Source organism: Branchiostoma floridae, chromosome 18 (genome assembly GCF_000003815.2).
Source record: "Branchiostoma floridae strain S238N-H82 chromosome 18, Bfl_VNyyK, whole genome shotgun sequence".
Taxonomy (NCBI): Eukaryota; Metazoa; Chordata; class Leptocardii; order Amphioxiformes; family Branchiostomatidae; genus Branchiostoma; species Branchiostoma floridae.
The window spans coordinates 7070492-7089693 of NC_049996.1; the positions used below are offsets into that span (position 1 = coordinate 7070492).

General features: G+C 37.3%; 2 protein-coding genes and 1 long non-coding RNA gene across 5 annotated transcripts; 2 read left to right on the forward strand and 1 right to left on the reverse strand.

The window, feature by feature from the left end:
* Nucleotides 1-1395: 1395 nt before the first annotated feature.
* LOC118406059 lies at nucleotides 1396-7435 on the reverse strand. Of its 3 annotated transcripts, none has more exons than XM_035805916.1 (3): nucleotides 7324-7435; nucleotides 3320-3490; nucleotides 1396-2759 (listed from the first exon to the last, which is right to left on the reverse strand). In XM_035805916.1, exons 2-3 carry the CDS (start codon nucleotides 3468-3470, stop codon nucleotides 1834-1836), a joined length of 1077 nt encoding a protein of 358 aa, XP_035661809.1. In that variant the 5' UTR covers nucleotides 3471-3490; nucleotides 7324-7435; the 3' UTR covers nucleotides 1396-1833. The 3 variants fall into 3 exon arrangements, with proteins under 3 accessions (XP_035661809.1, XP_035661810.1, XP_035661808.1); XM_035805917.1 differs by lacking the exon at nucleotides 7324-7435 and adding an exon at nucleotides 3715-3887; XM_035805915.1 differs by lacking the exon at nucleotides 7324-7435 and having other exon boundaries at nucleotides 3320-3887.
* LOC118406061 lies at nucleotides 4590-6179 on the forward strand. Its single transcript, XR_004829976.1, has 2 exons — nucleotides 4590-5328; nucleotides 5779-6179. It is a non-coding gene; the product is annotated as an uncharacterized LOC118406061 (long non-coding RNA).
* Nucleotides 7436-17018: 9583 nt separating the features above from the next.
* Nucleotides 17019-18916, forward strand: LOC118406046. Its single transcript, XM_035805900.1, has 4 exons — nucleotides 17019-17205; nucleotides 17574-17882; nucleotides 18061-18426; nucleotides 18727-18916. The coding sequence occupies exons 1-4, from the start codon at nucleotides 17019-17021 to the stop codon at nucleotides 18852-18854; spliced, it is 990 nt and encodes a 329-aa protein (XP_035661793.1). The 3' UTR covers nucleotides 18855-18916.
* The last annotated feature ends 286 nt before the right edge of the window (nucleotides 18917-19202 follow it).

The following is a 19202-nucleotide window of genomic DNA, read 5'->3' on the forward strand; positions in this document are numbered from 1 at the left end:
CTAGCAATCCCTTTATTAGCTTCATCCCAGCATTTTTGACTGGTCTGATTTTGTATGTTGATTGAGAAGTTACTGTAGAATAAAAATGCCCCACAGAAAGGGAGTGGTGTATTTACTTCATCCCTTGTGAACATAATCTTGTAAGCTTGCTTGGATGTTTTTACAATTCCCCTCTACTATTTACTAATTTGCTTCATGACCCTGCTCTAGGTAGGTCTTCTAGCTCTCAATATGAATTACAGACTTTTTCTTTAAAATAAATATTCTATATCATCTGAAAGTAAAAAGATTTGAATAAGTGATATCTCCTGGTCAGAAAAATGAATGTATTCCCTTTCCTTAAGTTGCAGACTGCCCGCAAAGTCACAATATAGAAAGTCTGATCTGACTCTGAGCTTGCTCACTGCTGTTCCTTCTAACCCGACTTGTCTCACTTCATTAGCAGGATACCTGCTGCCTTCTTCACAAATCAAAGTGATGTCAAAATATTAGATAAGTTGTTTGCAAATTGTTATCTATTTCCAGAGTTTTCTTCCTTCTCAAATGTCCCCAAAACTGCTTGAACTACTACTTGACATGCACTTGCTTAGTCTGAAACTGTAACCCCTGTGCAGTGGATTTACATACAAATCTATGATTATCATGACTTTAGAGTTTTGTCTTGCACTGATCCTTATCATTGTGACTGAGACTCAGTAATCAATGAGGTCTGTCATCCAGCCTGTTTCACATTCTTTGACATTGTCTTAAATGACTACAAAATGTGCAAATTGACAAAACACTTGTAAAGTGGCATTAATCCTCAAGGTTGAATTCTGACTTTTGAACTTGATCTATATATTACAGGTATGTATGAAAAAAAAATTAGTATATCTGCCACAGTACTTCTTGTATTTCTCAAATTACGAAATCAATAGAACGTAATACTATATTGACGTCATTTCATGTGAGGCAATGAGAGGTTCTGGCCATTATTACAACTGCACTATACAGCATGTCATATTTTTTAATTACTTAATATATATAACGTAGTATACTGTTACTGTAAGTTATTGTACAAACTATGCCCTATTCATCTGCTATACAACCATGTACTAGATAATGACTGCTATAGAGACTTCCATAATAAAATATACTGAGTACAAAAATGTGTGTTTGACTTTGAGTTTTTAGGCATGGGAAATGATTCCTGGTGCCACACACGTACATGTATTTATGCACTGAATATGCCAAAATCCTTTTATTGTTAGTACATTGTATCTATTGTACTGTTACCAACCTCTTCCTATCTAATCACAGTTTAAGCAAAAACAAATGTTGGGTGTCATTTCTAAAATAACATTCTCCAAGTTACAGGATACTAATGATTCAAAAGCAGTATTTAACAAAACAGTGTTCTGTTGTCAAGAATGATTTATTGACAGTGTATCACCTATTGTGAATTCTTACTTTACACTGTAGGTGCACCTATAAGTCTTCAAACACTATGTCTTACCAGGTCAGCATGAATATCTAACCTAATACTAAGTTAAACTTATAATTAATTACTATTGAAAACTTTTTAAGATTTCATTCTACAATTCTCAAACAAACCACCAGCACAAATTTCATCAAGAGATGACCATTGTAAACAAAAGTGAACAGTTAAAAAATGTTCAAAATATATTGTATATCAATAAACTGGACGTGGAAAAAACAATTGAAATATTTGTTGATAAACTCTTAACATTGACTTAATAGTAAACAACAGCTTTAAAAATTTGCTGACCCCTTCATATATTACATGTTCAAAGAACTTTCAAATTGGTGGCCTCTCAATCTTGCCATTGGATTTTATGACTCTGGCCTACTTGGTGCTACCTTGAGAAGGTTTTTCACATAATTGTACTTCTCAACAGATTCAATGTTGGCTTTGAAAAAAGCATGCATCAAGCAGCTATCATTGAAATATGGGAAACATTTCAGACAAGACTGCGGATCTTTTGGTGCCGCATTTCTAATGCCAATCTCTCTAAATGGCTGGTCCTCAGCACGGAAATAAAGCACGCTTATGTGAATTAGTATCATCAGTACATTACTACCAAGTAGAGCCATGTTAGTAACCCATACAAATGTGTGTACTGTTGCTGCAGGCACTGTGCAGGTTACAGAAAATTTCTCTTCCACAGAACATGGGAACTTATCACGTATGCTGTGTATAGAAATGGGCTGGAACCAGTAGCTTACAAAGAAAGCCACTGAAAAGAGTATGGACATCACTTGCTTGATCAAATACCATTTATACATGGTACAGTCTGCTCTCCATTGCTTTTCTGCTTCTACTAACTCCTCTTGCCCATACACAGGCACAGTCTGCCTCTGAGCATCTGATTGTATATTTCCTTGGGCCCCCACCTCCTGTCCTCCAGTCTGAACTTGATATTTCTTCCTAAATCGGTCATACAGCACCTCCATGTCATGTGCAATGAATCTTACAATACAAATGATCTCCCTGCCCTTAGTAAGATTCCAAATCAAAAATGATACATACATAAGGCCTGCCTGAATAACCAACATCATGGCAAAGAACTGATAGTTAAAAACTGTGTCTTGAGGAAAGGAATTCTTTCCAGCACAGTAAGTGTTAACAAACTCAGAAAGTTGCCGGGTATAAAGTGATACACCACTGAAAGCATGGTTGGTTGAGTTAACACAGGTTTCATTCTCAGACTGCACTGTTGAATGGACAAGACTCAAGGGGAAGCACTGGATACTAGATCCTGAAAAAAAAAGAAAACCTCCAGTGAACAAGTCAATAGAAAAAGCCAACCTGCACATTTATCATTTGGACAAATGGATGATAATTTCCTTCAAATTCATCCTTTTCAAAGGTCATTTACTATACAATCATGTCTTTGTCAGACATGACCAGTATGCATTGTATTAAGGTTGACCCTTTCAATTTCTACGTTTTCAAATTCCATATTCATTTGCAAACTAAGCAAACTTGTTAGCCAATATGGTCTTTGAATTTGATATTCAATGTATTATATGTACCTTTTTTCTTTCTTTTGTGTCATTTTGTATTGTGCAGTTGACTTGATGAACCACAGGAAGACTGAGCCACAATCATGTACAATCAATGTCATGTAAATTGTCAAGCTAATAGTCACCAGGATCTTAATAAACTCAAACAGGAATAACATTCTGGTCGCTGCATAAAAATCATTTTAGGTTGAAGACAACTCATTTTACAATGTAGGTTGAAGAAAGTGTCAAAAAATTTTGATAATGGCAATCTGTTTTGTTCTTCAACAAGTTCCGCAGAAAAATTGTTTACCTAGAAGATCGCGCCCAACCACAACAGTAGACATGAGGAGAGGGATCCAGCAGGAGATGACTTTGGAGAAAAAGTCGCCCCACAACTCGGCATGCAGACAAGCTGGGTCAGTTACGTCTACAAATCCCTGATCAAGGATGTTGGGGAACATCTTCACTGTATGAGCCTCAGCTGTAAGAAAAGATTGTACATGATTGTACAAGTTCTTGATACACCATACATTATGCAAGACACCCCAGCCTTCATTCTTAATTGTGTTAAAGGTCAAGGGAAAAGACATATGTGAGTACACAAATTTTCCCCTACTAGATTTGCCAAAACAATGTTGTGCTAGTTACAATACAGGCTCAAAGGGCTGATACATTGAAATTCAATATAGACTGAGGTGACCTCACCTGCAGATTTCTCTTGTTGACCACAGAGCTGAATCAACCCTGAATAAACTTGAAAACTAAAAGCTAAAAAAGATTTTAAAAATCTATTTAGTACTATTATACACTAATTCTGCCTGACAGTTCAATCATTACCAAAAATGAAATTTAAGTGTGGTTCGTGCACAAAGGTGTGCATGCCACACTACCAAAAATGTTTTTTCTTATTTTTCTTGTTTTCTTATGGAGAGAAAGATTTTCTTCGGCAAAGAAAATTCAAGGAAAGTAAGAAACCCTCTGCAAAATCTCTATATGTTAGTTCTTGGAGAAAGAGTTTTTTTCTATTTTTTCTTAAGTGAAGAAAGTATTCTATTAAGATACTTGCCAACAAGAATTTTCTAGAAATTTAAGAAAAACTTTATTTTTCAATCTTCCCATAAGATTCATTTTCTCTAAGATCAAACAGAGTATTCCATAGATTCTAACCGTAAGATCTTTAATCTTGTAATTTTTCAATTTCTACATAAAATCTTGGTTTGCTAGAAGAACATTCTTGACTTTTCTTGATTTTCTTATCCAGGGAGTTTGAGAAAGATGATTCTTGTTTTTCTTTCTAACAATTAAGAAGATACAAGAACTTTTTTCTTCACTTTCTTGACCAAATAATGTTAAGAAAAAGAAGAAAAAAAAGAAACTCTAAAACAAGATATGACAAGCATAAAATTCACAAATGTTCTTATTTTCCTTATCCAGAAAGTTTAAGAAAGATAATTCTTGATTTTCTTGGTTATGTTTAAGAAGATACAAGAATTCTTTTCTTCACTTATTTGATCAAATATAGGTTTGAAAAATTATAAAATCAAGAAATCAAAACAAAAAGTTACAACTAGCATAAAATTCTTTAATGTTATGTTTTCCTTATTCAAAAAGCTTAAGAAAGATGCTTCTTGTTTTTCTTGGTAATGTTTGAGATATACTACAATATATTTCTTAACTTTCTTGATTAAGAAAAACAAGATATTTTTTTGGGTTCATGGCACCTAGAGGTAGTTGCAAGATATAACATTTAGTTGAATAGCATGGTAACCTTTCTTTTGAAATTTCTGTTGGTGACCAAGCTATGTTTAGTTCAAAGTTATGTGAAACTTTGCTTTCCTCAAATCAAAACCCATTTGGTGTCTTTGTTAAGAATTAGTCTTGGTAACAAGAAAACATTTCTTGATTTTCTAGCCTATCTTGTCATGTGACTTTTTCTGAACTCCTGATTGGTTTATTTCTATCTCAGAGTACTGTTGGACTACCCCAGGTGGTCCATTTCTATTTTGAACAGTTATAAGAAAATATTTCTTAACATTTCTTGTTTTTCTAGCCTCTCTGGTCATGTGACTTTTTTCTGAACCCCTGATTGGTTGATCTGTATCCCAGAGTACAGTTGGGCTACCCCATCTCCATTTTGAACAGAGTGACAGTTGCAGCAGCTCAGTTCACTACTCTTTGTATCAGTTGATGACTCATGCCAGTTTTACAGTCAAAAGTAAGGTAAAAGGGACCATGATCATGTGAGGCACTGGTGACTGGGTTCAAGTTGCTAAAAATCTATGCAGCGGAAACAGCTGGGAACCAGATATGAAGGATAAGGTAAGTGTGCCCCCCTCCCCCACGTTGAAATACTTCAAGATAAAAGTCCATGCATAGACTTAAGAGTATAGGGTTCAAAAGCAACAAGGCACAGAATCTTGACAAAGCAGTAGATATGGAGAGGTAAGAGTTGTTTCCATTACTAGTAGCTAAGATACTAGAATATCCACCTTTTGGCTGCCAAATTCTATGTGCACATTGTACGTCTAACCAAAATAATCGTTTCATATCACAGGGTTAGTCTGCTGTATTTCGGTTCAAAAACAAATTTCATTACGGTATCAAGTAAACATACATATCTATAGGTGTCACCAGTGGGTTAAAGAATAGGTATATAGTACAGTGCATTACTGAAATTAATATATATTATTCAAAATTGTTTACTTGATACCTTTTTTGTTGTTTTGTGTAAGACTACGAAGTAACAAAGGTCTTTCACTTTTTCTCTAGGTGTCTGGAGGTTTTGACCATACCAAATGTCAAGAATGACAAGTTCACTGCAAGGGTTTGCTCTATTTTGGAATGTGATACTCTGTAACCATATGGAATAGTTATATCTAAGTTTATAAATTATGGCCTTAGCATATTCCGCTACAAAACAGCTACACTGCCATATAAGTAATGCAGTAATATTGCTGTAAATGCTTCTTTGAGAAGGGTAATGAATTTGAGACTCTTCTTCTTGTACGTATATCAAGATAAATAATTGGCAAGTTGAATGTAAAGGAATTATTGATGTTTGTCTGGTACTGTCATCATAAAAGTATTTCCATTCAAAGACTGTTACTATTGTGATCATACTTCATAAGTCTTATGTCAGAATGTGGAAATAAACATTCCTATACTATACACATAATTTGTTGAGATTTCTTCCTCTAACATTTTTGTAGTTGCTATTAACTATTTAGTGATTTTCTGTTTTTAAGTATTTGACAGCAGGAATGATTGTTCAAGAAAGTGAATCTCAATGCGAGACACGTTTTCTTGGTGTGTCTTTAGGAAGGAAGAAATTCTTGAACCAGAAGCTGATTCTTGGTGCAAGTAAAATATTCCTGGTGCAAGATTTCCAGACTTGTACAGAGAATAACTGTCTAAGAGTAAGAGTATCAGTCTTAAAATTAGAAAGGAATTCTTGAGCAAGATCCTGAATCTTAGCACAAGATGCATATTCTGTTAACTGGTAACTTAGTTCTTTAGGGCAGAAAGGTTTCCTTGCTTCCAACTAACTTTCAAGAAACTGATTCTAGGTTTGACCTGCTACCAGAATCTTAATCTTTGTACAAGATAATGTATATTTGGTTTAAGACATCTATTCTTAAGGACGGAAGGTTATTCTTGTTGAAAGAATCTAAATCTTCATACAAGATGCATAATATGGTTAGTGCAAGAAGCAACAAGAAATCGATTATTAAGGACAGAAAGATTTTCTTGCTTCAAGAACCTTTCAAGAAACATAATCTAGGTTTTCCTGCTATAAGTTATTTAATCTTTGTTCTGGAATAAGATGGTTTTTCATAGTTTAAAACTATGATTAGATATAAATTCTGTACCACAGAATCATTCTTGCCACAAGAAGATTTATCTTAAGTTTTTAGTCCCAAAACTTTAAGAAAGAACAGCTTGGTCTGAGAAAAATATTCTAAGAAAACTTTCACCTTCTAACTGACATTTTCTTATTTTCTTATTTTCTCACACAGAGAATAATTTTCTTTGTGGAAGATAACTTTTCTTCCACAAAGATAAATAAGAATGGCATTTTTGGTAGTGCAAAAGGTGATAGGGTAACGCCACAAAGCACAAAACAGTCTGAGGGTAAATAGATAAGGTTACGACCCCATGACCAGCATATAAGTTTGCTCTTACTGCTTTTTTTTCATGAAACGTTGAACCTATCATGGTAATAATTTAACTAGAAATGTTGCATGACTTAAGCTTGACAGTCAGTAAAAGTGCTCAGGGTTGATAGTGTGCATAACAGTAGGAACTACTTATTACCTGAGCAGGTGAGTATCTGTTGCGGATGGATACAAGTGGTGAAACCGGTGACCTTAAGCACACATCAAACATGGCTGTCGTGGGTATAGGACATTTTCCGGCTCCATATGACTTAGACCTGTAGATGTGATTTCTTTAGACTATCTTGGTGAGGTAAGACAAGTTGTTTTTCACGGATTTCTGGATCAATTTATGAAACCAGTTGTGTTTAAATATTGCAAGAGAAAAACCAATTAGGTCATGAAAGTTACTCCAGGACCTATAAGTCTTTAGGTGGACTTTGTACCATGGAGCCTTATAAGTGGTTTATACAGTACATGTAAATGCATTTAAGTTCACGGGGATTTGATTTTGCGGTAGCGGGAAAAGGGACTTTTCTCGGTGGATTTAAGTTCGCGGTAACACCATAGACTGCAGTCTAATACCATAATAGAAAAATGTTCGCGGTGGATTTAAGTTCGTGGTGAAGTGGTCGCCACGAAAACCGCGAACATTAATCCACCGCGAACATTTCTGCATTTACAGTATTTTTGTCTCATGAGTGTGGCAAAAACTTGCAAAATGTGCATGCATATGCATGCCAAAGGACAGGAAACAAATTGCAACTGTTACAGCCAAAAGGCTAAATATATTTTAGTGGCAAACCTATTTATCACTGTGACAGTCTTTACACATAAGTTAATACAAATGAATGTAATTTCCTCAGAATCACATTATTTCAAAACTTTTGAACCTATCATACTGGTTATTACATAAAGAGTTGACTATACACTTGTTCAGGGTAATCCTATGGCTGGAAAGAATTGTAGGAACAGTTTTGATTATGGCCTTACGCGCGGAAGATCAGGTGTCACCCAGGTTCTGCAGGGATGGATGTCAGTGGTTAATTCATGGTAGGATTGCTAATAGAGCAATCGTAGGGAATTTCGCTGACGGAAACGACCCTTGACCTCACTGAGCGACATCCGCCGGCTAGGTCGGCCGTTTGCTTATGGTTCCAGTTCGGAGTTTTTTTTAGGATTTGGGGCCGATTTGACTGTCTCTGACTGAGAAAAGCACTAGCGCTTCTCAAAACATTGTTTTTCGGATAATTTAATGTTTCCAATAGAAAAGTCTGTGTTGTCGCTGACCGACAGACTCATTTGACATTTTCTGTAGAAATGTTATTTTTGGTAAAAAAACATCAAAAATATAAGCTTTTCATCCAAAAATTGCTAATTTGGGGCAATTTTTTACAGGTCGCTACACGGAAAAAATGAGTTTTCCTGGGATAATGACTGATATGGCAATGAAGGTCAAGACTTCTTCTGTATACTGAGTAAAAAGGAAAAAAAGTTATCCGATATGTTTTCCGCGAGCTCCGATGGCGCTAAAACACCCAAAACGCACATAGAACGCACGATCTGGGTAATCAGGCGACGAAACGCTTTACCGCTATCGCGCGCACTAATACCAGGAAGTGTTCGCCGCACGATCAAATCTCCGACACCATAAAACGTTACGAACAACAAGCATAAGAGAGAGAAGTATAAAAGATTATAGACTTCTAAAGCGATAGCCGAAAAATCTAGAGCCAAAACTATGGAGACAACCTCTGATTTGCATCTTATTCTTAATCTTAGGGGCTACTTGAAATTCCGAACCGGAACCTTATCCTTTCGTTCAAAAATTCTGGATTTTAGTTCTTATCAGGAGTTTCTACCCATTGCATAATCGTGTCTGAACCACTGAGGCACACGATTCCGCCAGTAGAGGATGTGGGACCGCTGGATGGCTCACGGAATGGGCCGATAAAGCGAATCACCACGAAGGTTCTGCAGGGATGGATGTCAGTGGTTAATCAGTAATATGTAGCCCTGTTGGCTGTATATCAGCATTATACTTCTAGGCCTATATTGTTTTTAAAATTAATTGATTGGTAGTAATTCTAAGGATGTTAAGTTTTATTCCATTATCTGTTCTGTACTATAAGGAATAGTCATTGCCTATATTATACTGTGTACATGCCATGCAATAAATTCTGTATAATGTGCAATATATGTGCCAGACGTATACCTCACTGAACATGGCTGTTGCAGGTAAAGGAGTTTTACTCGCTCCAAAAACTGACTTGTAGACATGACTTATTGAAGAGACAATTTCAAGTTGATATAAAGTAAAAAAAGTTAGACTTTCATAGATTTCTGGATCAAGTTACATCATGTCTTTACTGTTAAAGAATATAATATAGATTATAGGCCAGGCATTGAAATTTTTATGGCCATTTTGCACACTCAGATGAACTTTGTACCTTGAAGCTTTCATCTTTGTGTCTTATGAGTCCTTTGACTGACTTTGTGGGTGAATGTCTGAAATAATGTTTGGAAATAACCATTTTATTGTCATTATTCAATTATTATGATTATCTTAAAGTTATCATGGTTTTCAATTCAATTCCAATTCTACATTTCCACTGTAATGGTTGCTATTAATGGTACTATAATTGTCAAGCAGTTTAAATCATAAAGAACAACTTGAATCCATGCACTTTCTAGTACTAGTATGTGTAACCTTAAAGAGAAACTTTTTTTCAGAAACAACTACACAGTCATAATGTTTCCTAAGAAAAAAAAGACTGCCAGTACAACCAACATGTCTAAGGCAGATTCTGCCAGTACAGGAAGTGCTTGCATCCCTGCAAAGTCCAGATAATAGAGGTAAGAATTTTTGCTCAATGAACTATCATGGGTGTAGACACTGGATGTTATTATAATTCTTTTAAATACCAATCATTAAATAATCTTTAAGAACACTATTTAGTGTTTGACCTGGATGCACAATACACAGTGCACATACAAAATTAATTGAATTAATAAAAGCATATTCAAGGTCATACTGAAGTTTCCCTTACAGTTTGTTGACACTCAAATGTGGAAATACCTTCAGAAAGATAATATAGTACCCTGGGAGCCAGCCAGGATCGGGCAGCTAAGACAGTTTATCTACCCTTCTCCCGTCTGGTGCCTCCTCTCTTGCTGTCAGGTCCCTCGCTCTCTATAGAGAGCAAGGGCCACTATTGGCCTGGCACTAATTACCTCTAATCCTAGCACAGCAGCATACTGGGCCTGATTGGGCATCACAATCCACATGTGAAAATTTCAAACCACAACTGCTGGGGAAATGACTGTGTTTACTTTGCAATTGTACAAATCATCACCAGTTTACAAATTTACAGCATCCAAAGTGTGGGAAATATTTTTGTGTAGGCCTGGCCCTTCTAAACAGAGGTGGGCTTGTTCCATGTTGACTTTAGTTGAAATCAACTGTAGCCAATAAGGTCTTGCACTGGGCAGGGTGGGGGATGACAATGGGCGTGGGGTCATTAATCACAGCACTGACCAGCCCCTCTTGGAACTCTGCATGGCAGGAGACACCAGACGGAAAGGGTAGCGATAACTCCTTCAGGCTTAAACTCCCCGGAGCACTAATGTGAGATCTGTCTGACTGCCTTGGGTCCCCGAACAAAACTCGCTAGCTACCCGGTCCTGTCTGGCTCCCAGGGTATAATATAGTAATTATAGCAAGTAAGATTTTGTTGTTAGGTTACATGATAAAATGTAAATATCCTTCCCATTCTTTGGTGTACTGTATACTGTGTAATGTTAGGCCACCTATTCCTAGTAATAAGATCCTTAAAAGAAAAAAAAAGTCATGTACATCAGATTGTGTACAATCTAATTTCTAGTTAGTATTCATGCACTGGTTATATATACACTTAGCTAGCATGTATGACCACTTTCAATCTCTTTCATATGTGTCGCCTTAATTCATACCCAGTCTGTATTTACGTTTAATATTCCAACCAGTCCCTATTTTATGGTATACAATTGTCCAGGGGCTACATGGTTTGATTAGAACACATCAAACTCACTTGCATGAGATGCTGGCGAAAATTCAAACGACTGCTCTCGGACCAAACTGGCAGACTTGTTTCTTTGCCTTTTTTGTTCTTTTTTTTTAGTAAGTATACAGAATAACCTGAGTGTGTTGTATTGTCTTGAGAGAGAGAGAGAGAGAGAGAGAGATACCTATATATATACAGGTACATGTAGATATAATTCAATTAGATATATAGAGATATCTACTAACATGTTGGTCACATACAATCATGTACATCATGTACAATGTCATGTACATTGTATATCCTGCACCCAAAAGACATTAAATATTTTCTAGTGCAACATCCCCTAGTGTAGGGCACTCCTGTATAAACTTAGATCTGTGCATACCTCAGGGTGCACATTTAAAGGGGGGGGGCCTAATCTTTTGGTCTTTATCAACTACTGTACAATGTAAGAAGCCATTTAAAGCACCACGTCAGAGGTTGCAACAAAACTTCCCATCAGATATGTGCAACCAAGGAGGTTGCACTGTGCGAAAGGGTGTGATTTCCGGACAAAGTCGGAGTTGACATATTTTTGGACATGCTAAATATTCGGACTGTGTCCGGGCACGATGTTCAATATTTCCCATATCTGGAAATATCATGAGTCAGGAATTGTCTTGTTATGTATCCGGACAAATATGACTTTCCTGCTTTTCAAGATACGCGCCATTGACGTTTCTTGCCTCCGAATACGTGATATGTTCTACATTCTTTACATATCCAAGGTCCATATATTTCGATAAGGAATACCCGGACAAATTAGGAGTTTGCACGAAGCATGATGTGCATTATTTCTGGGCCATTGTCAGATGACATTTTCAATTCATTATGCCTCAGAATATCATGAGTCATGAAATGTTTCAGCACATGCCCGGACGGATAGAATTTCCCGTTCTTCCGAATACGTGTCAGGGACGTTTCATGTTTTCGAATTCATACTATTTTCTTTTCTTTCCATTTACGAGACATATCCGCGACAGACATTCCATGGATTAGTTTTAGGACAGATTCGAAGTTAGCATATTCTGACCGTTACCGATAAAGGTATTCTATACGTGAATTGTGAATCGGTGATTGTTTTATTGCGCATCTGAACAAATAAGACTGCATTTTTTTGCCGAAATTTTCGCTCCTACCGAATTCATATTCCGTTCCATTTACGACAGATGTCCAAAACAGAAACATTCCAGAGATCAGTTTTCGGACAACTTAATGGTTAACAAATTACTTTTCTTGTCATACATGAATCTGAGATTGTTTTGTTGGGTATCTTAAAAAGGTTTCCTATCTTGTCAAATACACGTCATTAACGTTTTTGCTTCTGTATATGTGTTTTTATTCTACAACGAGTATGCCCGATGTCAATGTATGTTTACTCTTTAATTTTCTGGTTATTGAAGCTTAAGCTTCCATATACATGTGCAAATATACTGACATCGACATTTACAATCAAATGACACAGAAAGCAATCTTTGCGATGGTAACAATTATGAGTCAAGTATTAGTGTTTCTTTGCATATCCGGACAATATCTTGAACAAAGTTCAGTCAAAACACTCCACCCCAGCGGTGCAGTTTGGGATAGGTCCATATCCGGACAATATCATGAATAAAGTTCAGTCAAAACACTCCACCCCAGCGGTGCAGTTTGGGATAGGTCCATATCCGGACAATATCTTGAAAAAGTTCAGTCAAAACACTCCACCCCAGCGGTGCAGTTTGGGAATGGTCCATATCCGGACAATATCTTGAAAAAGTTCAGTCAAAACACTCCACACCAGCGGTGCAGTTTGGGATAGGTCCATATCCGGACAATATCATGACAAAACGTCACTCATGATATTGAATACCAGCGTTGCTGTGTGGGAATGGCCCATATCCGGACAATATCACGAGGCAACTTTACTCGTAAAGCGGTTATGCAAGCTGTGCAAAGTGCCGAGCAGACCAGTACGTTGGCATGTCAACGGTGCGCCTACTGGGGCAGTCGTTGCAGATAACAGCCTACACCGCGCCACAGCGTTTGCTGCTGTTTACAACTTTGAAACTGGTAAGTACATGATGCATTTATTCACAAAAATAATGCACAATGCCATGTATTTCCGTGAAACAGGCATGATGGATGACACTTACTTGCTTGGAACCATCTGGAGGAGTCCTTAGGTAACAAGACTATATTAGGAAGTCACATGACTTGACTAGACCAATAGTAGACCAGCTGGTGACAGCAGTTAGGTTTGAAACTAGATTTGAATCTCAGTTGCTGCTGCCGCTAACCGCTACCGGACCAAGAAGTGAGTAGTGTAGCTCTCTAGTACATAGATTGTATATACATAGCAGTTACCGTTCTTAGTTCCGTATATGTCTGTCAGCAATGTCTGTTATCCCTTCCTAGTGTTTTGTGTATTTAATAATTAGTAGTGTGATCTCTTTGTAAAGATTGTTGTATGATAGATCACTTCTCTTTCAGCTGGAACCCCCGCGTGTCATCCCCGGCTTGTTTACAAATTGCCCGTTCCATAGTTAGTTAAATTCTCATATTATCTTGTGCTGTATGTGCCGTAACGGCTGCTTCTAAACTTTCCTGTCCTGTTGTTTTGGCTGGCTAAATCTTTAATAGAACCAAGGAGAAACTGTAATCTCCTCACTAGGACCAATGTGATTGTGTGCATATAAAATTCCATTCGTTCTCTGGGGGTCCTTATCTGTGCCATCTGTGTGGCCCGCGCCCTGTGATGATAGCCGACTCCAGATTCCTGCCTTTGTCCCCGTCTTGTCCTGCTGTGATTTTTATGGCCGTGTTGTTTGAATAATTTTACATGTACCGTTCATGGGTTCGGGGCAGTTACTAGCCGTTTTTTTTCCATTCCAGCCGCTGAGCCTCTGTTTCCCAATCGCCTGTCCTGCCATGCCGACGACCGAGGCCTACCTCCTGGTAACACTTACGACAGTCTGTGCCTGGTGCCGTTGTATCCTGCCAGAACTGTTTCTACTCTGAAGACGGACGGTGCCTGGACTATGCAATGGAGCGGACTGTCCTCGAGACGTGTCGTCGATATTGCGGGGTCTTGCCAGAGCATCTTCCGTCGCCAATGATCGTCCACTGCCACAAAGACGCAGAAGAGGGCGCCCCGGACGATGATTCCACAGTCAACACGATACGGACTTAGTATAGAGGACTTGAAAATGGACTCAGTCGTACTGATTTCGTAATGACATTTTTATCCTACGAATATTGATTGTATGGTATATAACGTTAGACTTGTGTCGGATACTGTACATTTGATATTGTACATTTAAACTGATCAGTTTTGTTATGATGTTATTGACTTGGGCTTGATATTATTGGATCTGACAGTGAACTGTTTAACTTTGGCTTCATTCGAGCTTCACTTTTTGTGAAGACCAATGAGGTTGTAGTGAGCTAAAACTTCCTTGGTAAGACTAAGAGACAAATGCATATTGATTTGCCCCTTGACGTTAACATGATCTGTTCCTCCGCATAATGTAGTTGTTGTGATACTTCTGTCATCTGATTTATACAGGAAAGTCTTTGAAAAGCTTTCACAAAATGTAGCCTTACCGAGTTAGCATTTTCGGGGTTAAAACGGACAGGAAACGTTAAATATTAGGTATTTAGAATGATCGTAAAGTTACTGGATATTCTGAAATAATGTGTTGTATTGTTCCTATGATGTTTCAGTATATCTTAAGTTTATGCAACCTTTCCGGGGCGTAATAGCCCCGAACGCGCTCAGAAAATATGAAATATTCGGAACGTGTTTTGTCTCCAAAGAGTCCTAGAACGTTCCATTTCTTGAAATCCGGATATGCGACATGATTATATGGTCCCATTCTTGACTCCTGAAATTATCCGGATTAATACGAAATATTCGGAACGTGATTTGTATCCAAAGAGTTCGAACACGTTCCATTACTGGAAATCCGGATATGAGACGTAATTATTTGGTCCCGTTCCGGACTTCTGAAATTATCCGGATATATACGAAATATTCGGAACGTGGTTTGTCTCCAAAGAGTCCGAAAACGTTTCATTACTGGAAATCCGGATATGAGGCAGGAATTAAATGGTCCCGTTCCGGACTCCTGAAATTTTCCGAAAACGCAGGGGAGTCATGTCAGATTTCGTCCGGATATTGTCCGGATATATCCAGAAACGGTCCCGATCCGGATGTATACAAACATAGAAACGTCCGGAAATGACACCCTTTCGCACAGTGTTGTATAATTTTTTATCACACAGCTAAGACATTAATTACAGTAAGTGTTGCTTAACATGTGTCGATGGTTACTTCTTACATTAAGTAAAGTTAACAGACTAATGCCCACACAGTCTGTTAACTTTACTTAATGTAAGAAGTGGTTATCGACACATGTTAAGCAACACTTACTGTAATTAATCAATTAGTCATTTTATTTGTTAGAATGAAAGTATCTATTTCATAGCATTTCCTCATTTGTTGTGTAAATCCTACAACTGTTACAGTTACTGTAAATGCAGAAATGTTTGCAGTGGTTTTATGTTCGCGGTTTTTGCGGTGGCCATGGCAATAAGAGACTAAACATTGTACATGTAACTAGTCTGTACCAGTCAAATGTTTTCACTATAATGTTTTTCTTCAACAGTTCTAAGTCCTCAGATGCAACAAGCTGGAGCAGATCAAGGAATACCAGGTAACTTTCTAGATTTATTATTAGCATTTCTGTTATTCAGTTTATAATAATAATAATTACAGACTTAGGACATGGCATTGCACACAAGAGAGTTTAGAAAATATCATTGCAACTCCTGCCACACCAATTCGTGTTTCTTCAATTTAAAAACATTATGCTTATGCTTGTTTATTTGGGCTGTGTCCCAATGAAAGCATTTGCTTGAGATGTGTTCTGGATATTCAGGATGTGCTTTGAAACATGTTGTGGATAGAAGCACATCCTGGATACAAAGACAGTTCCCTGGTACACTAAATCTGATGTTTTCTATGACGTAAAAAAAACATGACCCACATAAATGTCATACCTCAGGTAATCATTTGACAAACTCGAAGGAATGAGGCCTCCAGACTCCAAACTAGTAATATGCCTATTAAATTAATGAGGAAACAGTTTAAAGGTGATTGGGAACAGTCATTAAAAAAGAATGAGACAAAGAAGACATTTGAATAGATTGAAGAAATGCACCATTAGTGCCTTGTTGGCTGTTACACTTTACTGTTTTGTCAGTGAGCTTGTAAATTGCCAAGAGGCACATTTTACTTCTATAAGTACAGACATTACAAACAATTTGTTATAGCTACCAGAAGCATACTTGACAAGTTTCTTCTATACCTTATTTAAACAGTGCCAGGGTCAAGGAACAAATAATCAGCAAAAGTTGGTCACCAATTCTGCCCAAAACGGTCCATCTGTTCCTCCACATGTACAATCTCAATTTGTGATGCATGGCAAGAACCTGATAAATATAACTTAGAACTTAGTAAATATTATCATAAGAGTTATGAGTAAACCATAAGTAATTTAGTTACTGTAACAACTAAAATTGAATATCTACCTGATAATCTACATGTGTTTGTATTCTGATAATAAAACAGTGTGATAATGAATTTGACTGACACTTGTTCATATCTTACAGAAGTCCCAAAGGCTCCAGAAGGATTTGAAGTTGCAAAGACAACAACTAACTTCATAGAGTTGTCACTTCCAACAAGCTCTATGGCTACCGCCTGAGATGTTCAATTGCATTTCAAAACATGTGGAGAGCAACACATACCCGCAAACCTGTTTTATTCCCTAAAACCACTAGCTTCAAAGTAGGCAAAGTAGAACCATATACGGCATATGATTTTTGTTTGGAATCGGCAGCACTTGATGACAGCTCTGATATTCTGTACAGTGAAATTGGATCCAAACTGCGAAATGTTGTAGCAAAAGGGAAAGGTTAGTACAATTCATAATGTTAAGGACACAGTTTTTACTAAGGCCTTGTCATTTATTTTCTGGGTTCTTGCAAGGATATTTTAACACAAATATTTAGCAAGAGCCCAATGTAAAAATGAAGGCAGAGGAGAACTTTCATTTGACTCCCTGAGACTGTTTTTATCTTCCACTGCTTTTTGAAAGGCTTAAAGGATTTTGAAGCCAGTACCAGTCAAATAACTATCATAAGCACAAGAAAGCCAGTATTTGTTAGTCACAATTCTATGATGATTATCACAAGAAGCATAACTGCCATAATGTTGTGAAAATCATTACTAGTAGACAAGTTTAGAATCTAATTCAAAATGTTACTTATTATTCATCACCAGGTCAGCCATTCCCACCAAGAGACGTTAAAGTGAAAGACGTCAAAGAAGAGTCTGTATCCCTGACTTGGCTGGAGCCTGAGCCTGATGATGATGATGAAGATGATGAAAATCCAGTCTCCTATGAATATATCATTGAGATGTGCCGCTATACAGACGGCAACATCCTGAATACATGGGAGGAATGCAGTGAAAGAACAACAGAACTTAGTTGTAAATTAAAAGTAAAAGTTCAGCACGATGGAAAGTACCGCTTTCGTGTGTCAGCACGTGACAAGGACAGGAACATCACCAGCCTTCCAGAGGAAATGGGTAAGAAATCATGGTTTCATTTGAGGTTTAGATCAAATTACACTGCACAATTCCTGACAGATAGTTACATGTACACTATTACTGTATGCTATGCCATGAAAGCAATTTCAGATTCATTTTTCTCGAATGACAGATTGATATGCCTCATATTCATCTTGTTGTGACGTCTATTTTGCAGGTGACCCAGAGATACATATTCGTATCAAACAAATGAATACAGAAATAGGATGGCTTGAACGATTATTGAGAATATGGAATATCTTTGGTACAACACCTGAAAGTCAGCAGCCTGGAAGTATTGTCTTTGTCATCTCGTGTCAACACATGAGTGGTCTGCGTGAACTGTGGATGAACTACAACCTGGGGAAACTGGAGAAGTTCTTCGAAGATCTGTTTGCCATTGAAGACAACCCTGCTTCCGACACAGAACTTGACATACAAATTGACCCTGAGAATTTCTATGCCTGCCGTCAGCATCTCCTGTTGACTCATCCTAACAGTAAAGGATTCCGGGTGGTGAAAGTTGGGGATAATTCCTCCAGAGGTTAAAGACTGTCTCATTGTTCTACAAATGAGCATTTAGTACATTTTGATTGTTATCAAGCTTGCATTCCTTTTTTCACAAATTATAATTAACATTGTCAACTTACGTTTAACACATTTTTAACAGTACTTCATATTCAGAATTAGATTGTTTTCCTGTTTCACCTCAAAACCAAAATATTACACACAACTAGAAACCTATAAATGATGTAAAAAAATCAATAAAACCAGAATGATAAACAATGTATTCATAGCTTTCTTCCATGATTGTCATATCATGTTGTATAACCTTCTTGATTAGGAACAGAGCTGGGACTAAGTGAGGATTATCCAGTCTACTGCAGGCCAGTGCTACAAAGAACAGCCTTCTCAGAGCTGGATTTCTTGGACCTTGCAATAACCACTAATAAGCAACCAACAGGTCAGTGACATACATGTAAATGTACTTTATTAGCATAGTTTGTGTAAAAGAGACATCAATTTAATCAAAATGAGCAAGCCCATTACAGTCTAACATGTATTAGCCTACATTGAATGCCACTCAAACAGCCTAGGGCTCTTATTTCTATGGAGGCCAATCAGTGCTATGCTTCCTATTAATAGTATCATTGAATCAGGTTCCAATATACAAAGTGCTTTAAAGGTATTAAGATCCAGTAAAAAGCCAAAATTGCCCTTATGTGCAAGTTGATCATTATATTGTACATGGTATAGGTATACAACATAGATGATGTTGCTCTTCAGATGATACCTCCAAAGATTTGGGCCCTTCAGCGA

Coding starts and splice junctions, on each gene's coding strand:
- LOC118406059 (XM_035805915.1), bottom strand. CDS start 3,599: ATGTCTTTTCCCTTGACCTTTAACACAATTAAGAATGAAGGCTGGGGT. Junction 2,760..3,319: donor GGTTGGGCGCGATCTTCTAG/GTAAACAATTTT, acceptor TTTTTTTTTCAG/GATCTAGTATCCAGTGCTTC.
- LOC118406046 (XM_035805900.1), top strand. CDS start 17,019: ATGTGGAGAGCAACACATACCCGCAAACCTGTTTTATTCCCTAAAACC. Junction 17,206..17,573: donor TGTTGTAGCAAAAGGGAAAG/GTTAGTACAATT, acceptor ATTCATCACCAG/GTCAGCCATTCCCACCAAGA. Junction 17,883..18,060: donor CAGCCTTCCAGAGGAAATGG/GTAAGAAATCAT, acceptor TCTATTTTGCAG/GTGACCCAGAGATACATATT.